The sequence below is a fragment of the Lampris incognitus genome, chromosome 11 (assembly GCF_029633865.1).
Source record: "Lampris incognitus isolate fLamInc1 chromosome 11, fLamInc1.hap2, whole genome shotgun sequence".
Classification (NCBI taxonomy): domain Eukaryota; kingdom Metazoa; phylum Chordata; class Actinopteri; order Lampriformes; family Lampridae; genus Lampris; species Lampris incognitus.
Window position 1 is genome coordinate 3,628,165 of NC_079221.1, and position 18,739 is coordinate 3,646,903.

Consider the following 18,739-nt stretch of genomic DNA (forward strand, 5'->3'; position numbering starts at 1 on the left):
TCTCATCTTGCTCTGTCTCATCTTGTCTCATCTTGCTCTGTCTCATCTTGCTCTGTCTCATCTTGTCTCATCTTGTTCTGTCTCATCTTGTTCTGTCTCATCTTGTTGTCTCATCTTGCTCTGTCTCATCTTGTTCTGTCTCATCTTGTTGTCTCATCTTGCTCTGTCTCATCTTGTTGTCTCATCTTGCTCTGTCTCATCTTGTTGTCTCATCTTGCTCTGTCTCATCTTGCTCTGTCTCATCTTGTTGTCTCATCTTGTTCTGTCTCATCTTGTTCTGTCTCATCTTGCTCTGTCTCATCTTGTTCTGTCTCATCTTGTTGTCTCATCTTGCTCTGTCTCATCTTGTTGTCTCATCTTGCTCTGTCTCATCTTGCTCTGTCCTGCCGTTCCCTCGTCCTCGTCCTCGTCCTGCCCTTATACAGAAGCTGTTCCCTTGAGGTGCAGTGAAGAAAGAGTAGAAAAGACAAACACTCACTGCACGTTTAAGAAAGGAGCAGGAGGGACCATTTATTGGCGTAAAAATACAAATGTATGTAAGCGGTAACACACGATGAGGCAGCAATACACGAGTTTGAAAACAATCGATATGTCTCGATAACATAACTGCCGCTGACTTGCGCCACAAAAATTATACACGTTCACAACCAATTCAGTGCAATACGAGTTTATCTACTGTCGGGTTGTAATAATAACACACAAGTCATCGTCGCACAAGACCGGCTGCGTGCCCGCAGTGGCTCTGGACTGATGTACGGTGACACATATTTGATCAAACTTTTATAAAGTCACACAAACTACAACTGTTCACGTTTACAAGTCGGCCAAACTCTGCTGCACACCATCACCACGAGGTGTGAGAACATCTACCCTGCAGAATTCTACCTCCGGTTTATCGATACAGTATAAGTACATGGAGTTGACAGTTTTGTGAAGTACATGAACGTGGTACAGTACTGATGCGGCGGGACTCGTCACACCTGCCCGGTGCTGACGAGACATTTCTGCAGGAAGTGACTCATGTGGGTGTATACGTGGTGGATGGCCGACCCTCCGAGACCGTGGTCCTTGTCAGCGTACCACTGGAAATGTCCAAAAAGATCAGGTTAGACCCCGGACTCCTGAACCCCCCCCCCCCCCCCCCATTCACCCTTTATCCAAGCCGCTGTCCTAATGGGGGTCGTGGGATGCTGGAGCCTGTCCCAGCAGTCATTGGGCGGCGGGCGGGGAGACACCCTGGACAGGCCGCCAGACCATCACAGCCCCCCCACCCCCCACCCCACACACACACATTCACACCTAAGGGCAATTTAGTGTGGCCGAGTCTCCTGACCTACATGTCTTTGGACTGTGGGAGGAAACCCACATAGACACGGGGAGAACATGCAAACTCCACACAGAGGACGACCCGGGACGACCCCCAAGGCTGGACTACCCCGGGGCTCGAACCCAGGACCTTCTTGCTGTGAGGCGGCCGTGCTAACCACCGCGCCGCTGGGCTCCTGAACCCTCACGATTTAATGTCGGTGGTGGGGGAAAATCCTCAGCTGCAGCCCATCTAGCTGTAGGACAACCCTTCCAAAGTCAGCAACGGTCATCGTAGTTTGCACACGACGCTTTCCAGCCCCTCATTCGTTCAATCAACACCACCCAGACCAACATGAGACCTCTTCCCTAAGCCAATATTTACCATCGCCTCAAAGTCCACTTCCTCGTCAACCAGAGCTTTGGAGATTTGCGCGGCCTGCTGGAAGTGAACATTGTCTACAGGAAAGAGAAGGTGTTTATACAGCGTGACAGAACAGCAAAGCTCACCCATTCGTCAAACGTTTCCATGAGGCATGGAAGTTCATTCACGCCACGCCCGGCAGTGCAAGCTGCCACATCGTCTCTATGAGAGGACCAGGCGCTGGATTCTCATCACACACAAGGCAGCAACATCTGGATGTAATGACGACATACCGTCGGCTGTTCCGTGGACCAGCAGATAGTTCACCGATTTGAAATTCCTCGCTCTGCTCGTCACCGTGGAATTCTGTTGAGGAAAAGGAAATTCTCACTGTTCGTATCAAGTTTGGGAAATCGGGGAACCGTATTCGTTTGAAAAAAAACGTCGTTTTAGAGGAAAATTCCAGTTACGGGAAGTTACTTGTTCATTCCTCCTCCTGCCGAGCCTTTACCTTGTAGGAGTCGGCGTTCTCTGTTGGCTTGCTCATGTAGCGCTCGGTGTACACGGCATCTAAAAACAAAACCCAGCTCGTGTCATTCGTCCAAAGTCAACCGGAGAGTCAGAGTTATTCAACCAGCAGGGAGATCAGCCGGGCCTAGACGGAGATCCGGATAATGTACCGCACTTCATATTCCATCCACCCTGCTGGAGCCTATCCCAGCAGTCACTGGGCGGCAGGCGGGGCAACAGGCCACCACAGGGCCCACACACACACACACACACACACACACACACACACACACACCTAGGGACAGTTTAGTACAGCTGATCCACCTGACCTCCAGGTCTTTGGACTGTGGGAGGAAACCAGAGCCCCCGGAGGAAACCCACACAGACACGGGGAGAACATGCAAACTCCACACAGAGGATGACCCGGGACGACCCCTAAGGTTGGACTACCCCGGGGCTCGAACCCAGGACCTTCTTGCTGTGAGGCGACCGTGCTAACCAGTGCACCACCGTGCCGCCCTCTACACATTATATCTAATTAAAAGAAATAATGAAAAAGCAGAGGTCAAGTGAGAAACCCGGTGGAGCGACCAGGCGGGGGTGCATACCCACCATAATATTCCCACTTGGATACAGGAGCAACTGCGATGCCACACGTGAAGAGTCCCGTCCCCGCACCCAGGGCCATGGAGGTGACGTAGCCGCCGTACGACTACATGAGGAGGAGTTTTACACAACACTGAACACAGAGACAGAACGACAAAACCTCATCCACAAAGTGCGACGACACAAAGGAGGTTCCGACTTACCCAGCCCCAAATAGCAATCCTCTTCTCATCTATAAAACCCATGTCGATGAACTTCCTGCCAGAGTTGGAAGGAAAAACAAAACCTCTGATTTTCCCAACGAAAGATACGAACATATCAAACATGGCCTTTACCGTAATCCCTGGTGCAGCAACGCTGCCTGTCACAGTACGCAGACCTTGCACACAGTACCTGTGCTGTGTGTAGTACGTCTTGTACATCACATAGCAGGGCCGTCACCGTGGGGGGGGGGGGGTGGGGGGGGGTGCGAGGCCCTGCTCAGTGATTCGGTGATATGGATGCACGTGAGTCAGGGTCACACACACGGCTCTCCTAGCTCTACATCACGCGTCATACAGCATCGTGACATTCTTCCTTTAATTCTTCTCCTTTTCTCAGCACCCAACTTGTGTTTACGAAATCAGTCCCACTCGCGGGTTTCCCCTCCTCCTCCTCCTCCTCCTCCTCCTTCCTCCTCGCGGTGAGCAGCGGGAGGGAGTCCCCACTACTTAACGACGCCATAATTTGGTAGGCGAAGAAGGAAAAAGCCACTTTATTTGACATTGTGTTCTTACAACGCGTGTGTTCTCTGCACGTGACCATCCGACTGTGTCGGAGCAGTGGGCCGCTGCAGCGCCCGGGGACCAACTCCCGTTCTTCTTTCCACTGCCTTGCTCAGGGGCACAGGCAGGAGTATTAAGCCTAACACGCACGTCATTTTGATGGTGGGAGGAAACCGGAGCACCCGGAGGAGGAAACCCACACACACACGGGGAGAACATGCCAACTCCACACGGAAAGGACCTAGGATGGCCCGGGGTTCGAACCCGGGACCTTCTTGCTGTGAGGCAGCAGTGCTGACCACCGGGCCGCCGTGCCGCCCGTTAGAGGTTTTCATGTGACCTTGACGGTGCATATTGGAACTAAGACACAGGGATTTCATTTCAGAAACATGTTGGGTCAAGAACAGTCATCCATCCATCCATTATCCAAGCCGCTTATCCTGAAGAGGGTTGTGGGATGCTGGAGTCTATCCCAGCAGTCATTGGGCGGCAGGCGGGGAGACACCCTGGACAGGCCGCCAGGCCATCACAGCCCCCCCCCCCACCCCACCCCACCCCACCCCACCCCACACCACACACACTCATACTTAGGGACAATTTAGTACGGCTGATTCACTGGGCTGTGGGAGGAAACCCACACAGACACGGGGAGAACATGCAAACTCCACACAGAAAGGACCTGGGACGGCCCGGGGTTCGAACCCGGGACCTTCTTGCTGTGAGGCAGCAGTGCTGACCACCGGGCCACCGTGCCGCCCGTTAGAGGTTTTCATGTGACCTTGACGGTGCATATTGGAATTAATACACAGGGATTTCATTTCAGAAACATGTTGGGTCAAGAACAGTCATCCATCCATCCATTATCCAAGCCGCTTATCCTGAAGAGGGTTGTGGGATGCTGGAGTCTGTCCCAGCAGTCATTGGGCGGCAGGCGGGGAGACACCCTGGACAGGCCGCCAGGCCATGACAGCCCCCCCCCACCCCACCCCACCCCACCCCACACCACACACACTCATACTTAGGGACAATTTAGTACGGCTGATTCACTGGGCTGTGGGAGGAAACCCACACAGACACGGGGCGAACATGCAAACTCCACACAGAGGACGACCTGGGACGACCCCCAAGGTTGGACTACCTCGGGGCTCGAACCCAGGACCTTCTTGCTGTGAGGCAGCAGCGCTAACCGCTGCGCCACCATGCCGCCCCCCAGAACAGTCATAAAAATTATATATTTTTTAAAAAACGGCAGGATTGCAGGCCAGGAGCGAGCCCCCCCCCACGCCAAGCCACGCCACGCCACGCCCCGCCACGCCACGCCACGCCACGCCACGCCACAGTTCTGTCACACAGTATACAGGCAGCTGACGTGCACGGTCAAAACTGGCATTACCTCACAGCAGTGATTTGATCCTCCACTTCGAATGTGCCCAGGCGTTGGTAGAGTGAGTGCATGATTTCGTCACCTTGGTAGCCGCTTCCCCTCCCATCAAAACTGGCAACGATGACGCCCTCGGCACTGGAGAGGTAGGAGCCCCAGTTCAGCCTGAAACGGAAGTCTGCCTTCTGACTGCAGGGGCCACCGTACCTACACAGCGATCAAACGTAGCACACGTTCAACGACGTACACCTCCGGCGGTATATACCGTGATAGCAAATGGAGGGAAGTGATTCCAGGAGGGCCCAGTTTTAAAGCTACAACTCTGAAGATTTACACACAAACAAATGTCCTCCTATCATCGTACATCTATCACTGACATGTTTGAAGGCAATAATTGATTCATGAATATGCAAATCATGCATGCTGTTGCAGTGGCTTTGTAAAATGTTTCTGAAAGGCCTTTCCTGTGGAAAACGATAAGACCCCACATGATATCATAGTACACATAAGTGGAAGAGAAGCCTGGGCAGTGAGGTGAGGTTGCTGTGCCCACCAAGCAGCCAGGGCACACATAGGAACTCGTCAATGGTAACTGGACTGTTTATCAAGCACGTTGTCCAAAGGGCTTAAAGCCTCACATTTTACACACACACACACACACACACACACACACGTACATGCAGACACACACACACACACACACACACACACACACACACACGTACATGCAGACACACACACACACACACACACACACACACACACACACACGTACATGCAGACACACACACACACACACACACGTACATGCAGACACACACACACACACACACACACACACACACACACACACACGTACATGCAGACACACACACACACACACACACACACACACACACGTACATGCAGACACACACACACACACACACACACACACACACACACACACACACGTACATGCAGACACACACACACACACACACACGTACATGCAGACACACACACACACACACACACACACACACGTGCATGCAGACACACACAAACAGACACACATGCACCCACACACACACACACGTACATGCAGACACACACACACACACACACACACACACGTACACACACGTACACACACACACACACACACACGTACATGCATACACACACACACACACACGTACATGCAGACACACACACACACACACGTACATGCAGACACACACACACACACACACACACACGTGCACACACGTGCACACACACACACGTGCACATACACAGCAGTGTCAACCATGCAAGGTAACAGCCAGCTCAGGGGGGGCAGTTAGGGGTTTGGTGTCTTGCTCAGGGACACCTCAGTATCTCAGCCAGGAGTTGTTGATGATTTTCCCCCCTTCTTCTCCCAGTTGTACCCGGCCAACTACCCCACTCTTCTGAGCTGTCCCGGTCTCTGCTCCACCCCCTCTGCTGATCCGGGGAGGGCTGCAGACTACCACATGCCTCCTTCCATATATGTGGAGTCACCAGCTGCTTCTTTTCGCCTGACAGTGAGGAGTTTCACCAGTGGGATGTAGCGTGTGGGAGGATCATGCTATTCCCCCAGTTCCCCCCCCCAAACAGGCGCCCTGACCGACCAGAGGAGGCGCTAGTGCAGCGACCAGGACACACACCCACATCCGGCTTCCCACCCGCAGCCACAGCCACTTGTGTCTGTAGGGACGTCCGACCAAGCCGGAGGTAACATGGGGATTCGAACCAGCGATCCCCGTGTTGGTAGGCAACGGAATAGACTGCTACGCTACCTGGACGCCGTGGTCGAGGCTTTAACCAGCAACCCCCCAGGTCCCTGCTGTACCCCCTGAGCTGCGGAAGACCTTGAGCTGTAGCTAAAACCGCTGCTGACACAAAAGCTCTGGTAAGTCTGTCCCCTCTTCAACCGGATGTCCGGGGTTTGGCGCGGTCAAACACCAGCGTCCCCACCAGCAACCCCACCAGCGCCCCCAGCAGCCCCCCCACCAGTATCCCCAGCAGCACCCCCACCAGTATCCCCACCAATGTCCCCACCAGCGCCCCCACCAGTGTCCCCACCAGCGCCCCCAGCAGCGTCTCCACCAGCGTCCCCACCAGTATCCCCACCAGCGCCCCCAGCAGCGTCTCCAGCAGCGTCCCCACCAGTATCCCCACCAGCATCCCCAGCAGCGTCCCCACCAGCGCCCCCAGCAGCGTCTCCACCAGTGTCCCCACCAGTATCCCCACCAGTGTCCCCAGCAGCGTCCCCACCAGTGCCCCCAGCAGCGTCCCCACCAGCGCCCCCAGCAGCGTCCCCACCAGTGTCCCCACCAGCGCCCCCACCAGTATCCCCAACAGTGTCCCCACCAGCGCCCCCAGCAGCGTCCCCAGCAGCGTCCCCACCAGCGCCCCCAGCAGCGTCCCCACCAGTGTCCCCACCAGCGCCCCCACCAGCGCCCCCATCAGTATCCCCACCAGTGTCCCCACCAGTATCCCCACCAGTGTCCCCACCAGTATCCCCACCAGCATCCCCACCAGCGCCCCCACCAGTATCCCCACCAGTGTCCCCAGCAGCACCCCCCGCAGCGTCCCCACCAGTGTCCCCACCAGTATCCCCACCAGTATCCCCACCAGCACCCCCAGCAGCGTCCTCACCAGTGTCCCCACCAGTGTCCCCACCAGTGTCCCCACCAGTGTCCCCACCAGTATCCCCACCAGCGCCCCCAGCAGCGTCCCCACCAGTGTCCCCACCAGTGTCCCCACCAGTATCCCCACCAGTATCCCCACCAGCACCCCCAGCAGCGTCCTCACCAGTGTCCCCACCAGTGTCCCCACCAGTGTCCCCACCAGTGTCCCCACCAGTATCCCCACCAGCGCCCCCAGCAGCGTCCCCACCAGTGTCCCCACCAGTGTCCCCACCAGCGCCCCCACCAGCAGCGTCCCCACCAGCGCCCCCAGCAGCGTCCCCACCAGTATCCCCACCAGTGCCCCCACCAGCAGCGTCCCCACCAGCGCCCCCAGCAGCGTCCCCACCAGTGTCCCCACCAGCGCCCCCAGCAGCGTCCCCACCAGCGCCCCCACGAGTGTCAGTGGAATAAGTAAAAACAACGATGCTGCATACTTACACGTCAATGAGAAGAGGGTATTTTTTGGTTTTCGTAAAATTTGGCGGTAACATCATCTGATACCAAAGATCTGCCGAGGGAAAACAAAGTTTGAGAGGTTGAGAGAAAAAGAGAGAAGCCATTTGGTGACGCAAAATCCATTTCCTGTCATTTGAGGTGAAAGCCAAAAGCAGTTTCGTCTCACCAAAACCTGCGACCCTCAGGGTGCCGCGCTGCATGGTGGGCATGTGGAATCCCGTTAGGATGTTCTGCAGCTCCTCGTTGTCTTCCAGAACCCTGAGCTCTGAAACACACGGTGGCACAGCAGCCATGGTGACGGGTACCGTGCAAGAGAACCATGCTTACAACACATGCTGGTCAACACAACAAACAACCCGTGGACCTCGAAGAGCCCTTGGGCCCATCCGTCCCCTTCGGACCACACGAAGAACCCTTGGGGCCTATCCGTCCCCTTCAGACGAAGAACCCTTGGGGCCTATCCGTCCCCTTCGGACCACACGAAGAACCCTTGGGGCCTATCCGTCCCCTTCGGACCACACGAAGAACCCTTGGGGCCTATCCGTCCCCTTCAGACCACACGAAGAACCCTTGGGGCCCATCCGTACCCTTCAGACCACATGAAGAACCCTTGGGGCCCATCCGTCCCCTTCGGACCACACGAAGAACCCTTGGGGCCTATCCGTCCCCTTCAGACGAAGAACCCTTGGGGCCTATCCGTCCCCTTCGGACCACACGAAGAACCCTTGGGGCCTATCCGTCCCCTTCAGACGAAGAACCCTTGGGGCCCATCCGTCCCCTTCGGACCACACGAAGAACCCTTGGGGCCTATCCGTCCCCTTCAGACGAAGAACCCTTGGGGCCCATCCGTCCCCTTCGGACCACACGAAGAACCCTTGGGGCCTATCCGTCCCCTTCGGACCACACGAAGAACCCTTGGGGCCCATCCGTCCCCTTCGGACCACACGAAGAACCCTTGGGGCCTATCCGTCCCCTTCAGACCAAATGAAGGCTGACTTGTTGGATAAAACACGTGACGGTCTGTTTGCTGCCCTCGTACCGCTGACATGACGTCACACTGGACGTCGCGTCAGTCGCGAGCAGCTGTACGACATGACGATACGTGGCACGGGACGATGGAGGACGTCTGTCGGTTCATATTGTAGCGAATTCGGGGGGGGGGGGGAACAACGCAACCACCGGAAGTGCCGCGGCCGGGAAGCGAACCCGTGTCGCCCGCAGCGCAGGAGACGTCGCTAACCGCTAGACTAAAGGGTCGGACCCGCCAGCCAGCCAGCGGCCAGCGTGTCTCCTTATCCATGCACGTTACATTATAAAGCGCTGTGGTTTATTTCGTTGTGTCGCAAAACACACGCTTTACGGCAGTGTTTTTCATCGTTTGGAGGACCCTTCCCGCTCTTGGCACAGCACGCGCGCCGGGGCCGGAAATGTGCATGAAGGCAACACAAACAAACATGGAGGACAGGCGGCGTAACGCAGAACGGGGCGATTCCCAGCAGAGGGAGTCCGACCAGCCGGGACAAAACCAGCAGCGTGGACCTAAACGAGGGGCGACTCCTGTCATGTGGACGTGGTTTGGGTCTGGAGAGTCTGACACGGACCAGGAAAGCGGACTTACAATGTGCCGCACGCCGGGCCCCAGACTCGGAACACCACGAGCCGCTTTTACCACCTGCGCAAGAATCGCGTCGGTTAGCGCAAAGGCTCCAAATAAAAGGAGAGAAATAATCAGATATGAGTAAGTACCTTTTATTTGTCGAGTATATGGTTCAGAATGTCCTCAGAAATAGGCCTTTCCTGTGGTCATGTTATATAAACTATTTATTCATTGACAGAAAATGTGCTGTATCGGGATATGTATCGTTATGGTGATATGAGTGACCTATATCGTGATATGTGTCGTTATGGTGATATGAGTGACCTATATCGTGATGATATGTATCGTTATGGTGATATGAGTGACCTATATCGTGATGATATGTATCGTTATGGTGATGTGAGTGACCTATATCGTGATATGTGTCGTTATGATGATATGAGTGACCTATATCGTGATATGTGTCGTTATGGTGATATGAGTGACCTATCTCGTGATATGTATCGTTATGGTGATATGAGTGACCTATATCGTGATATGTATCGTTATGGGGATGTGAGTGACCTATATCGTGATATGTATCGTTATGGTGATATGAGTGACCTATATCGTGATGATATGTATCGTTATGGGGATATGAGTGACCTATATCGTGATATGTATCGTTATGGTGATATGAGTGACCTATATCGTGATATGTATCGTTATGGTGATATGAGTGATCTATATCGTGATATGTATCGTTATGGTGATATGAGTGACCTATATCGTGATATGTATCATTATGGCGATATGAGTGACCTATATCGTGATATGTATCGTTATGGTGATATGAGTGACCTGTATCGTGATATGTATCGTTATGGTGATGTGAGTGACCTATATCGTGATATGTATCGTTATGGTGATATGAGTGACCTATATCGTGATATGCATCGTTATGGTGATATGAGTGACCTATATTGTGATATGTATCGTTATGGTGATATGAGTGACCTATATCGTGATGATATGTATCGTTATGGGGATGTGAGTGACCTATATTGTGCTATGTATCGTTATGGGGATGTGAGTGACCTATATTGTGATATGTATAGTTATGGTGATATGAGTGACCTATATCGTGATATGTATCGTTATGATGATATGAGTGACCTATATCGTGATATGTATCGTTATGGTGATATGAGTGACCTGTATCGTGATATGTATCGTTATGGTGATGTGAGTGACCTATATCGTGATATGTATCGTTATGGTGATATGAGTGACCTATATCGTGATATGCATCGTTATGGTGATATGAGTGACCTATATTGTGATATGTATCGTTATGGTGATATGAGTGACCTATATCGTGATGATATGTATCGTTATGGGGATGTGAGTGACCTATATTGTGCTATGTATCGTTATGGGGATGTGAGTGACCTATATTGTGATATGTATAGTTATGGTGATATGAGTGACCTATATCGTGATATGTATCGTTATGGTGATATGAGTGACCTATATCGTGATATGTATCGTTATGGTGATATGAGTGACCTATATCGTGCTATGTATCGTTAGGGTGATGTGAGTGACCTATATCGTGATATGTATCGTTATGGTGATATGAGTGACCTATATTGTGATATGTATCGTTATGGTGATATGAGTGACCTATATCGTGATATGTATAGTTATGGTGATATGAGTGACCTATATCGTGATACGTATAGTTATGGTGATATGAGTGACCTATATCGTGATATGTATCGTTATGGTGATATGAGTGACCTATATCGTGCTATGTATCGTTATGGTGATGCGAGTGACCTATATCGTGATATGTATCGTTATGGTGATATGAGTGACCTATCTCGTGATATGTATCGTTATGGTGATATGAGTGACCTATATCGTGATATGTGTCGTTATGGTGATATGAGTGACCTATATCGTGCTATGTATCGTTATGGTGATGTGAGTGACCTATATCGTGATATGTATCGTTATGGTGATATGAGTGACCTATCTCGTGATATGTATCATTATGGTGATATGAGTGACCTATCTCGTGATATGAGATTTTGGTGATATCTCACAGCCCTCGTCGTGAGAAAAAAGAGGGGTGCAGTTATTTACTGCTACTGATATGGCAAAGGAAAAATATCTACAGACGTAGCACCAATGATATGATGACTACAGACCAACACTGGGGGGAAGTTATAACAAACTGGCGTGACTTCAACAGCCAATAAATTTGTATTGCTCTCAAAAGTAATTCCTCAGCCTTGGTTCCCAACGCGACTGCAGAGCAGGTCTGATACGAACAATATTTGCTTTATCACACCGTAGATTCAGTGTGACAGTAAACAGACTGGGCCCTTGGTGAGACGGTGCAGCGAGAGACAGCATTACCGGCTCGGCGGTCTCATATGAAGCTCGAAAAAATCATCAGTGTACCTGCACCTGAGCCCCTGTTGTCCCTCAAGGTAAACAAAGGCATTCCGGGTCCTGGTGAGAGGGGAAATAGAAAATACATAAACAGTCGATTGTGTCTAAAAGATTGCTATGTAAACTTGGCAGTGACTGATCTTGGTTCATATGTGTTTGGACACAGGCTCTATCGCTCGCTCGCACATCTTCCCTACCACGGTCATCGTCGTACATCGGCCACGGATGGATTACTGCTCATGAGCAAATGTGTGTGGCGTTGTGAGAGGGGTAACTGACCGTAGCAGTCCATTCGGAAGTAGGAGGCATCGGTGCTGAAGTAAGCTGAGTTGTACTGACACTTGTCCTTTAGCAGGTCACAGGTGAGACACCGGGGGGCAGAATGGCTCGGTCCGATCATAATCCTGGTGTACAAACAACAGTTTTGACAACAGCATTTGACATGATTGCTGCTGCAAATAGGTTTACTTTGCTAGTGATGGAGCTCAGGGTGTACCAAGTTTCGGCTTATTTGTTTCTGCATTGATGTCAAACAGGGGAAAAAACCATCCTCACTTGTACAGATTTCTCTGTCCGGGTCTTCCTTGGTACTCGTTACTGATGTAATATCTGTGACAGAAGAGGTTTGCTTGATGTAAATTTGTCCTTTTTGAGATGCTCTTAAAGATTCATGGCGTGCAACCAGTTATTTCCAGGGAAAATGATCCAGTCCTTGCATCATTACTTACATGGAATCCTTTGTTAGCTTGGATATATAGATGACCTCCCATTTGCCCGACGTGATAGGTGTTGCCTTGCCCTGTAGAGAAGACTGTGTTTGAGTACAGCCCATGATAAGATGTATTCTAATTCCACACACCGATGCGTGGTCATACTTACATCCGTCACGTAGTGAATGTGTTTGTAGCCGTTTGTGTCGCTCATTACTTTGTAGAAGCTGAGGTTATCCTTGGCGAAGAAAAGCGGGAGGGGTGAATACTGGAAAATATGTAAACATGTCATGGTTAGCGCTCTGATTCAGTGTGGCTGAAAAAATAATCATGGCTACGGTGGTCTTATTTCAGTTGGACTTACATGGCCGACCCAGCCTGTCTTGCTCGCTTGCTCAAATTTCTAGAAGGAATAGAGAAACGTGTTGCTGCAAACTACGGCTTGCTCAATAACTTTTCACAGCGTCCTCATCTCAGTTGATATTTACCAGTGAGAAACACAACACAACACAGCCAGGCGTGCGTGTGTGTGTGTGTGTGTGTGTGTGTGTGTGTGTGTGTGTGTGACAACTACCTGCTTTTCAACCCAGCTGCCCCCATCGAAGTCATAGAGCTGCACAAGCACGTAATTCTGTTGTCGTATGAGCCACTGGACAGCAACGCGCTCATCCGTAACCCAGGTCACTGAGCTCAGATAGTGGTCACTGAGGATAAAGAGATAGAAAGCGACAGGTTTATGTCGACATAGGTGGTGGACGACAATCAAATTTGGCTATGCTCTTGTTGTCATATGATGTTGGGTGCTGACAAAAACAAAGTTGCACAGTACAGACCCGGAAGCGAGGGACTTTGGGGCAGCCACCTGTGTGCGACTTGATGGATTTGTTGTATCAACAACAAAGAGTTTCACCTTGGGGATGGTTGACCCAGCCTGTATCAAACACAATAAACCTGATTCAGCGTTTCTTACCTGGATTACTGGGCATGCATGAAGACGTGATGAACCTGAAACTGAAGGACCCATGAAAGAATGTATATTTTGTGAATAACAGCAAATTCAACTTCATAAGCACTCCGTATGTGTGCTTGTGAGAGGCGTGCTATCACTTCTCACCTTCGGGTATGGAACAGCCACCGTCACAGGGTATTGTCCTGATCCGTACAAGGAGAACTCCACCCTCTGGACTTCTGTATCATTCAGCTCTGTATACGCCAAAAACCTTCCGTTGGTCGACCACCATATTGCCTCATTCGACGAGAACACCTCCTCTGAAGATGTTTTGAAGGAACAGATCTTTAGATATCGTCCTTCACCCCCACACACACACACACAAACCAGCCTCCCACGCCTACACGCTGACAAACAGTGAATACCTCTGTACCACTAAATAAATAAATAAATAATATTCATTCATTCATTCATCTTCAGCTGCTTCTCCAGGGTCGGGTCGCGGTGGCAGCAAGCTAAGTAGGGCACTCCAGACCTCCCTCTCCCCAGCAACATCCTCCTGGGGGATCCCAAGGAGTTCCCAGGCCAGATTGGACATATAGTCCCTCCAGAGAGTTCTGGGTCTACCCCGAGGTCTCCTCCCAGTTGGCCGTGCCCGGTAAACCTCCAAAGGAAGGCGCCCAGGAAGCATCCTGATCAGATGCCTGAATCATCTCAACTGGCTCCTTTCGATGCGAAGGAGCAGCGGCTCTACTCCGAGCTCCCTCCGGATGTCCGAGCTCCTCACCCTATCTCTAAGGCTGAGCCCAGACACCCTACGGAGGAAACTCATTTCAGCCGCTTGTATCCAAGATCTCACCCTTTCAGTCACCACCCAAAGCTCATGACCATAGGCGAGGGCTGGAACGAAGACTGACTGGTAAATTGAGAGCTTTGCCTTCCAGCTCAGCTCCCTCTTCACCACAACAGTCTGGTACAACATCCACATTACTGCTGATGCTGCACCAATCCACCTGTCAATCTCCCGCTCCATCCTACCCTCACTCATAAACATGACCCCGAGATACTTGAACTCCTTCACTTGAGGCAACAACTCATCCCCAACCCGGAGGGAGCAAGCCACCATTTTCCGGTAGAGAACCATGGCCTCAGACTTGAAGGTGCTGACTCTCATCCCGGCCATTTCACACTCGGCTGCAAACCGCCCCAGTGTGCGCTGGAGGTCACGTTCTGATGAAGCCAACAAAACCACATCATCTGCGAAGAGCAGCGATGCAATTCTGAGGTTCCTAAAACGGACACACTCCTCACCTTGGCTGCGCCTTGAGATCCTGTCCATGAATATCACAAACAGAATCGGAGACAAGGGACGACCTTGTCCCGTGTCTCCGAGATATATATATATATATATATATATATATATATATATGCCTGTTTCATGCCATAAGCAATGATTGCTTATAGCATGAAACAGGTTTGTACTGTCTCATAAAGAATTTACTTGACTCACTGGATTATTTTGCTCCTTATATATATATATATACATAGAGAGAGAGAGAGTGAGAGAAAATGAGGGGCAACTTCACTCACCTTCATATACCCAGTCTGGGACACCATTAAGGATCTCGTTCTTCTTCCCGTTGTGGGTCACTTGTATGGGTACAGCAGTAACACTGGTTTTCAAATAAATGTTGAAATTCCAGATGTAGGCCTTGAAAAAGAGATTCCGGTTATCTCCAGCATTCCTTTCTTCTCATGCTCGCTCTCTCTCTCACTCCCAACATGCCAGCAATACAAAACTCAAGTACACTTTTTTCTCTTTTCTTTTTTTCTCGCAAAAGTGCAGCCAAGTCTCTTTTCTTTTTAGAAAATGCAGCCAAACCCCATGTTGCATTGCATGTTCACCAGTCAAGGTAAACATCTGCTCACAGTAATTCACAGGCAGGTTGCAGGGGCCTTAACAGCGTTCAATTAGGATGAAACTGCAGAGCTGAATCTATGTCACAGCTGCAGGGTGTGCTGTGTTAATAAGTGCACTACTTATATTAGGCAATCAAGGCTTGTAGGCCGTCCACACTCACAAATGTGTTTCCTTTTGGGCCCCAGGAGAAGTACTGCACGTCTACTGGAAGGCTCACAGATGTAAGAAATGCTCTGTAAGGAAAGAGTTTCAGAAGAGAAACGGGGAGATACTTCACTGCGTATAGATTCAGTGCTTCCTTGTGTCCATATAATGTGATAATGTGGAAAAATTAAGATGATTTTTAATGTGAAATACAAACACACACACACACACACACACACACACACACAAACAGAAAACTTTTGCATGCTCAAGTTGGCATCGTTGTAAACCCAGGCTTACTTACGAACTGTCCTTATCATAGATGGAGTAGGAGGCTGTGTATGAATGTCTCCATTGCTATTGAATTGCCAAAACAAATTCATATTCACTGAGGGCTTTCAACCTTTCTTGACAAGTTACATGCACAAAATTAAGATGGCATATTTCTGGTGCAACCACCAGTTTAACCAATTTAAAAACGGCCACGTCCATCAATCTAGTAACGACATTTTTGCACATTTCTCACCTTCGTATAATTGCTTTCAAAGCAGACATATTTATGGTCAGCAGAGAGGATGTAGTCTGTGGCATTGACTTGGGCCTGTAGGTGCAGCCACACGGCATGCGAGAAACAAAAAGTCTGTCAGCGCTGACACAGCGTAGATCCGAGACACAATCATATTTGAAAAAAATGTCTTACAAAGATTTCGCTGCTCAACATTAGCGTCTCCTCGTTCGTCCCAACGTTGTAGAGTATAACGTTGCCTTGTCTTGTCTTATGAAGATACTCGTTATCTGCAGATGGAAAAACGGTCGGGAAATGTCACATTTTGAGACATGCAAGATGGCGAAACATTTGGGCAATTGTGGCACAAGTTCTGATGGGTGCGTTTGTAGCTGGGTGAGCTGGTTTGACTGGAAGTGATACCTGATATCCATCGCAAGCTGTACGATCTCCACCTGATGGTGTCGTTGAAGTAATCGGCGAGCGTGTAAGACCTTTTGCCCCCTGCATCCGCCCCTGGAACGTGTGCGACATGATCACTTGTCACAAAGTCAAGTCACGTTTTATCTGTAGGCGACGGCCTTCAGTCACGGTTTAGTCCCGGAGGGGTGGGCATCTCATTGCAGTCACATGCAAGGTTAGCAATCTAGCTAATGTGTGACTATTTTGTTTTGTTGTTTTGTGTGGTGATGGTGGTCGTGTGGCTCGGGTCCTGGGCTGCTCCGGTGGCGTCTGGACACTGCTGGGCCACCCCCTCATCATATCCTTCATACATTTTATAACTGTGTTATCCTCTTTCAACGCTGTATAGTGTAAACTGTGTAAACACAACACCCACTGCATGTTGTGCGTCTTGGGAGAGAGCTCCTCCTCTGGTGCTCTCCCTGAGCTTTCCCCCTACTTTCTCCCCCTGTTAAAGGGTTTTAGGGAGTCGCTCCTTGTCCGATGAGGGGGTCTAAGGACAGGATGTCGCGTTGCTGTTAAGCCCCCTGAGGCACATCTGTAATTTGTGATATCGGGCTACACAAATAACACCGACTTGACTTAATGCAAAGTGTGAAAACTCTGTACACGTCTACCATTGCAACCACACGGTGGCGCCCCCCGAGCCCCCCGCCCCCACCTGATAATAATGATACTCATGCATGCAATTAGTAAAGCTTAATGCCATGCGGACATGTGCCAACGCTTGACGGACATCGACACAAACGTGCACGCAAACAACAACGTTGTTGCAGCACAGAGGTCACAAATCAGCCGACACACACAAAGCTTCGCTCGTCAAACAAAACAAACACAAATTAACCGATCGCTTTCATGCAGCTCAAAAGTATGCAGAAAATGTGGCAGTAGGCCTAAATTAACAATGACAGAAAATTACAGAGATGAGAGACGGGGGGTGGGGGGAGAGAGAGGGGGGGGACGACGCTATAGGGCTTTTACTTTAAAAGCAACTTACTGTTCAGATAAACTGCCACCGGGATGGTGATCAGCGTGATGAGGACGGCTGCCCCCACCACCACCCCCCAGTGCACCTTACTGCAGCCCTGCAAAGGAGGAGGGGGGGGGGTCAAGTGTCACACGAGGGTCGGAAACGTCACTCAAACCGGGACAGTAAAGTCTACGGGGGCTGTGGTCTCACCCCTGTCGCGCTTTTCTTAATTAATCCCGAATTGGTGAGTGAGGGAGGTGGCTGTGCGAGGCTGCTGTGCTGGGTTTAAGCTGTGCAGCATGCAGCACGCTGCACAGCTTAAACCCAGCACAGCAGCCTCGCACCATCCGCTGCGCTGCAGAAAAGCCCGCTAGCGGGGTGGAAGGGAGGGTACACGAGCACAGGTACAGGTATCGGATCACCGGACTACTGACCATTATCGAGTGGAAGTGACCGACATTCAGCGGAGGGTGGACGAGCGCTCCCTCAAGTCCCGGTCTCGGCTCTCTTTTTTCAAGTCCTGCAGGATCGTCGGCGTGAAGTTGCAGCGGACCCCTCGGACGAATCCGCCTCGCGCGCTGGTGCCATTCAAGTTTTGCGAACTAACCCGCGCGCGCCAGTTTATCCGCCAGACCGGAGAGACCGCAGACGGGTTCCCGCAGCTCCGCGTGCGGGTGCAGCGCAGATCCGGCACGCGCCCGTCCGTCCGTCGGTCCGCAAGGAGTCCGAAACTCTTCCCAAGCCAGGCGCTCCCTCGGAGTCTGCAGCCCACACGACGTTATAACGCGCTATACCGGGTTTAGGAAGTGGCTTCCCCTCTGGGCGCGTAACAACCCAAAAAAAAAAAAAAAAAAGAAAAGGAAAAGAAAAAAAGGAAAAGAAGAAGGGCATAAAGTTTATTCTGCGGGCAAATCCACCAAGCATCATTCCTGCATGATCACTGCACGTGGTTGTTCT

General features: G+C 51.0%; 1 protein-coding gene across 1 annotated transcript; it reads right to left on the reverse strand.

Annotated features, from left to right (window-relative positions):
• Positions 1 to 505: 505 nt before the first annotated feature.
• On the reverse strand, positions 506 to 18,550 carry fap (fibroblast activation protein, alpha). The gene is made up of 26 exons (XM_056289601.1): positions 18,217 to 18,550; positions 17,810 to 17,897; positions 16,774 to 16,866; positions 16,546 to 16,640; positions 16,372 to 16,446; positions 16,150 to 16,202; positions 15,862 to 15,934; positions 15,371 to 15,491; positions 13,946 to 14,100; positions 13,665 to 13,762; positions 13,406 to 13,535; positions 13,196 to 13,234; positions 13,001 to 13,099; positions 12,850 to 12,920; positions 12,677 to 12,730; positions 12,401 to 12,525; positions 12,131 to 12,181; positions 8,249 to 8,347; positions 8,065 to 8,134; positions 4,943 to 5,137; positions 2,989 to 3,043; positions 2,792 to 2,891; positions 2,181 to 2,239; positions 1,963 to 2,035; positions 1,691 to 1,764; positions 506 to 1,082 (listed from the first exon to the last, which is right to left on the reverse strand). The coding sequence occupies exons 1-26, from the start codon at positions 18,217 to 18,219 to the stop codon at positions 975 to 977; spliced, it is 2,256 nt and encodes a 751-aa protein (XP_056145576.1). The 5' UTR covers positions 18,220 to 18,550; the 3' UTR covers positions 506 to 974.
• Between the last annotated feature and the right edge of the window lie 189 nt (positions 18,551 to 18,739).

Excerpts from the sequence above, each read along its gene's own strand:
- fap (XM_056289601.1), bottom strand. Across the intron at positions 14,101-15,370 it reads CCCAGACTGGGTATATGAAG|AGGAGGTGTTCTCGTCGAAT; the intron begins GTGAGTGAAGTT and ends AAACATCTTCAG. Across the intron at positions 3,044-4,942 it reads GATCAAATCACTGCTGTGAG|GAAGTTCATCGACATGGGTT; the intron begins GTAATGCCAGTT and ends CAACTCTGGCAG.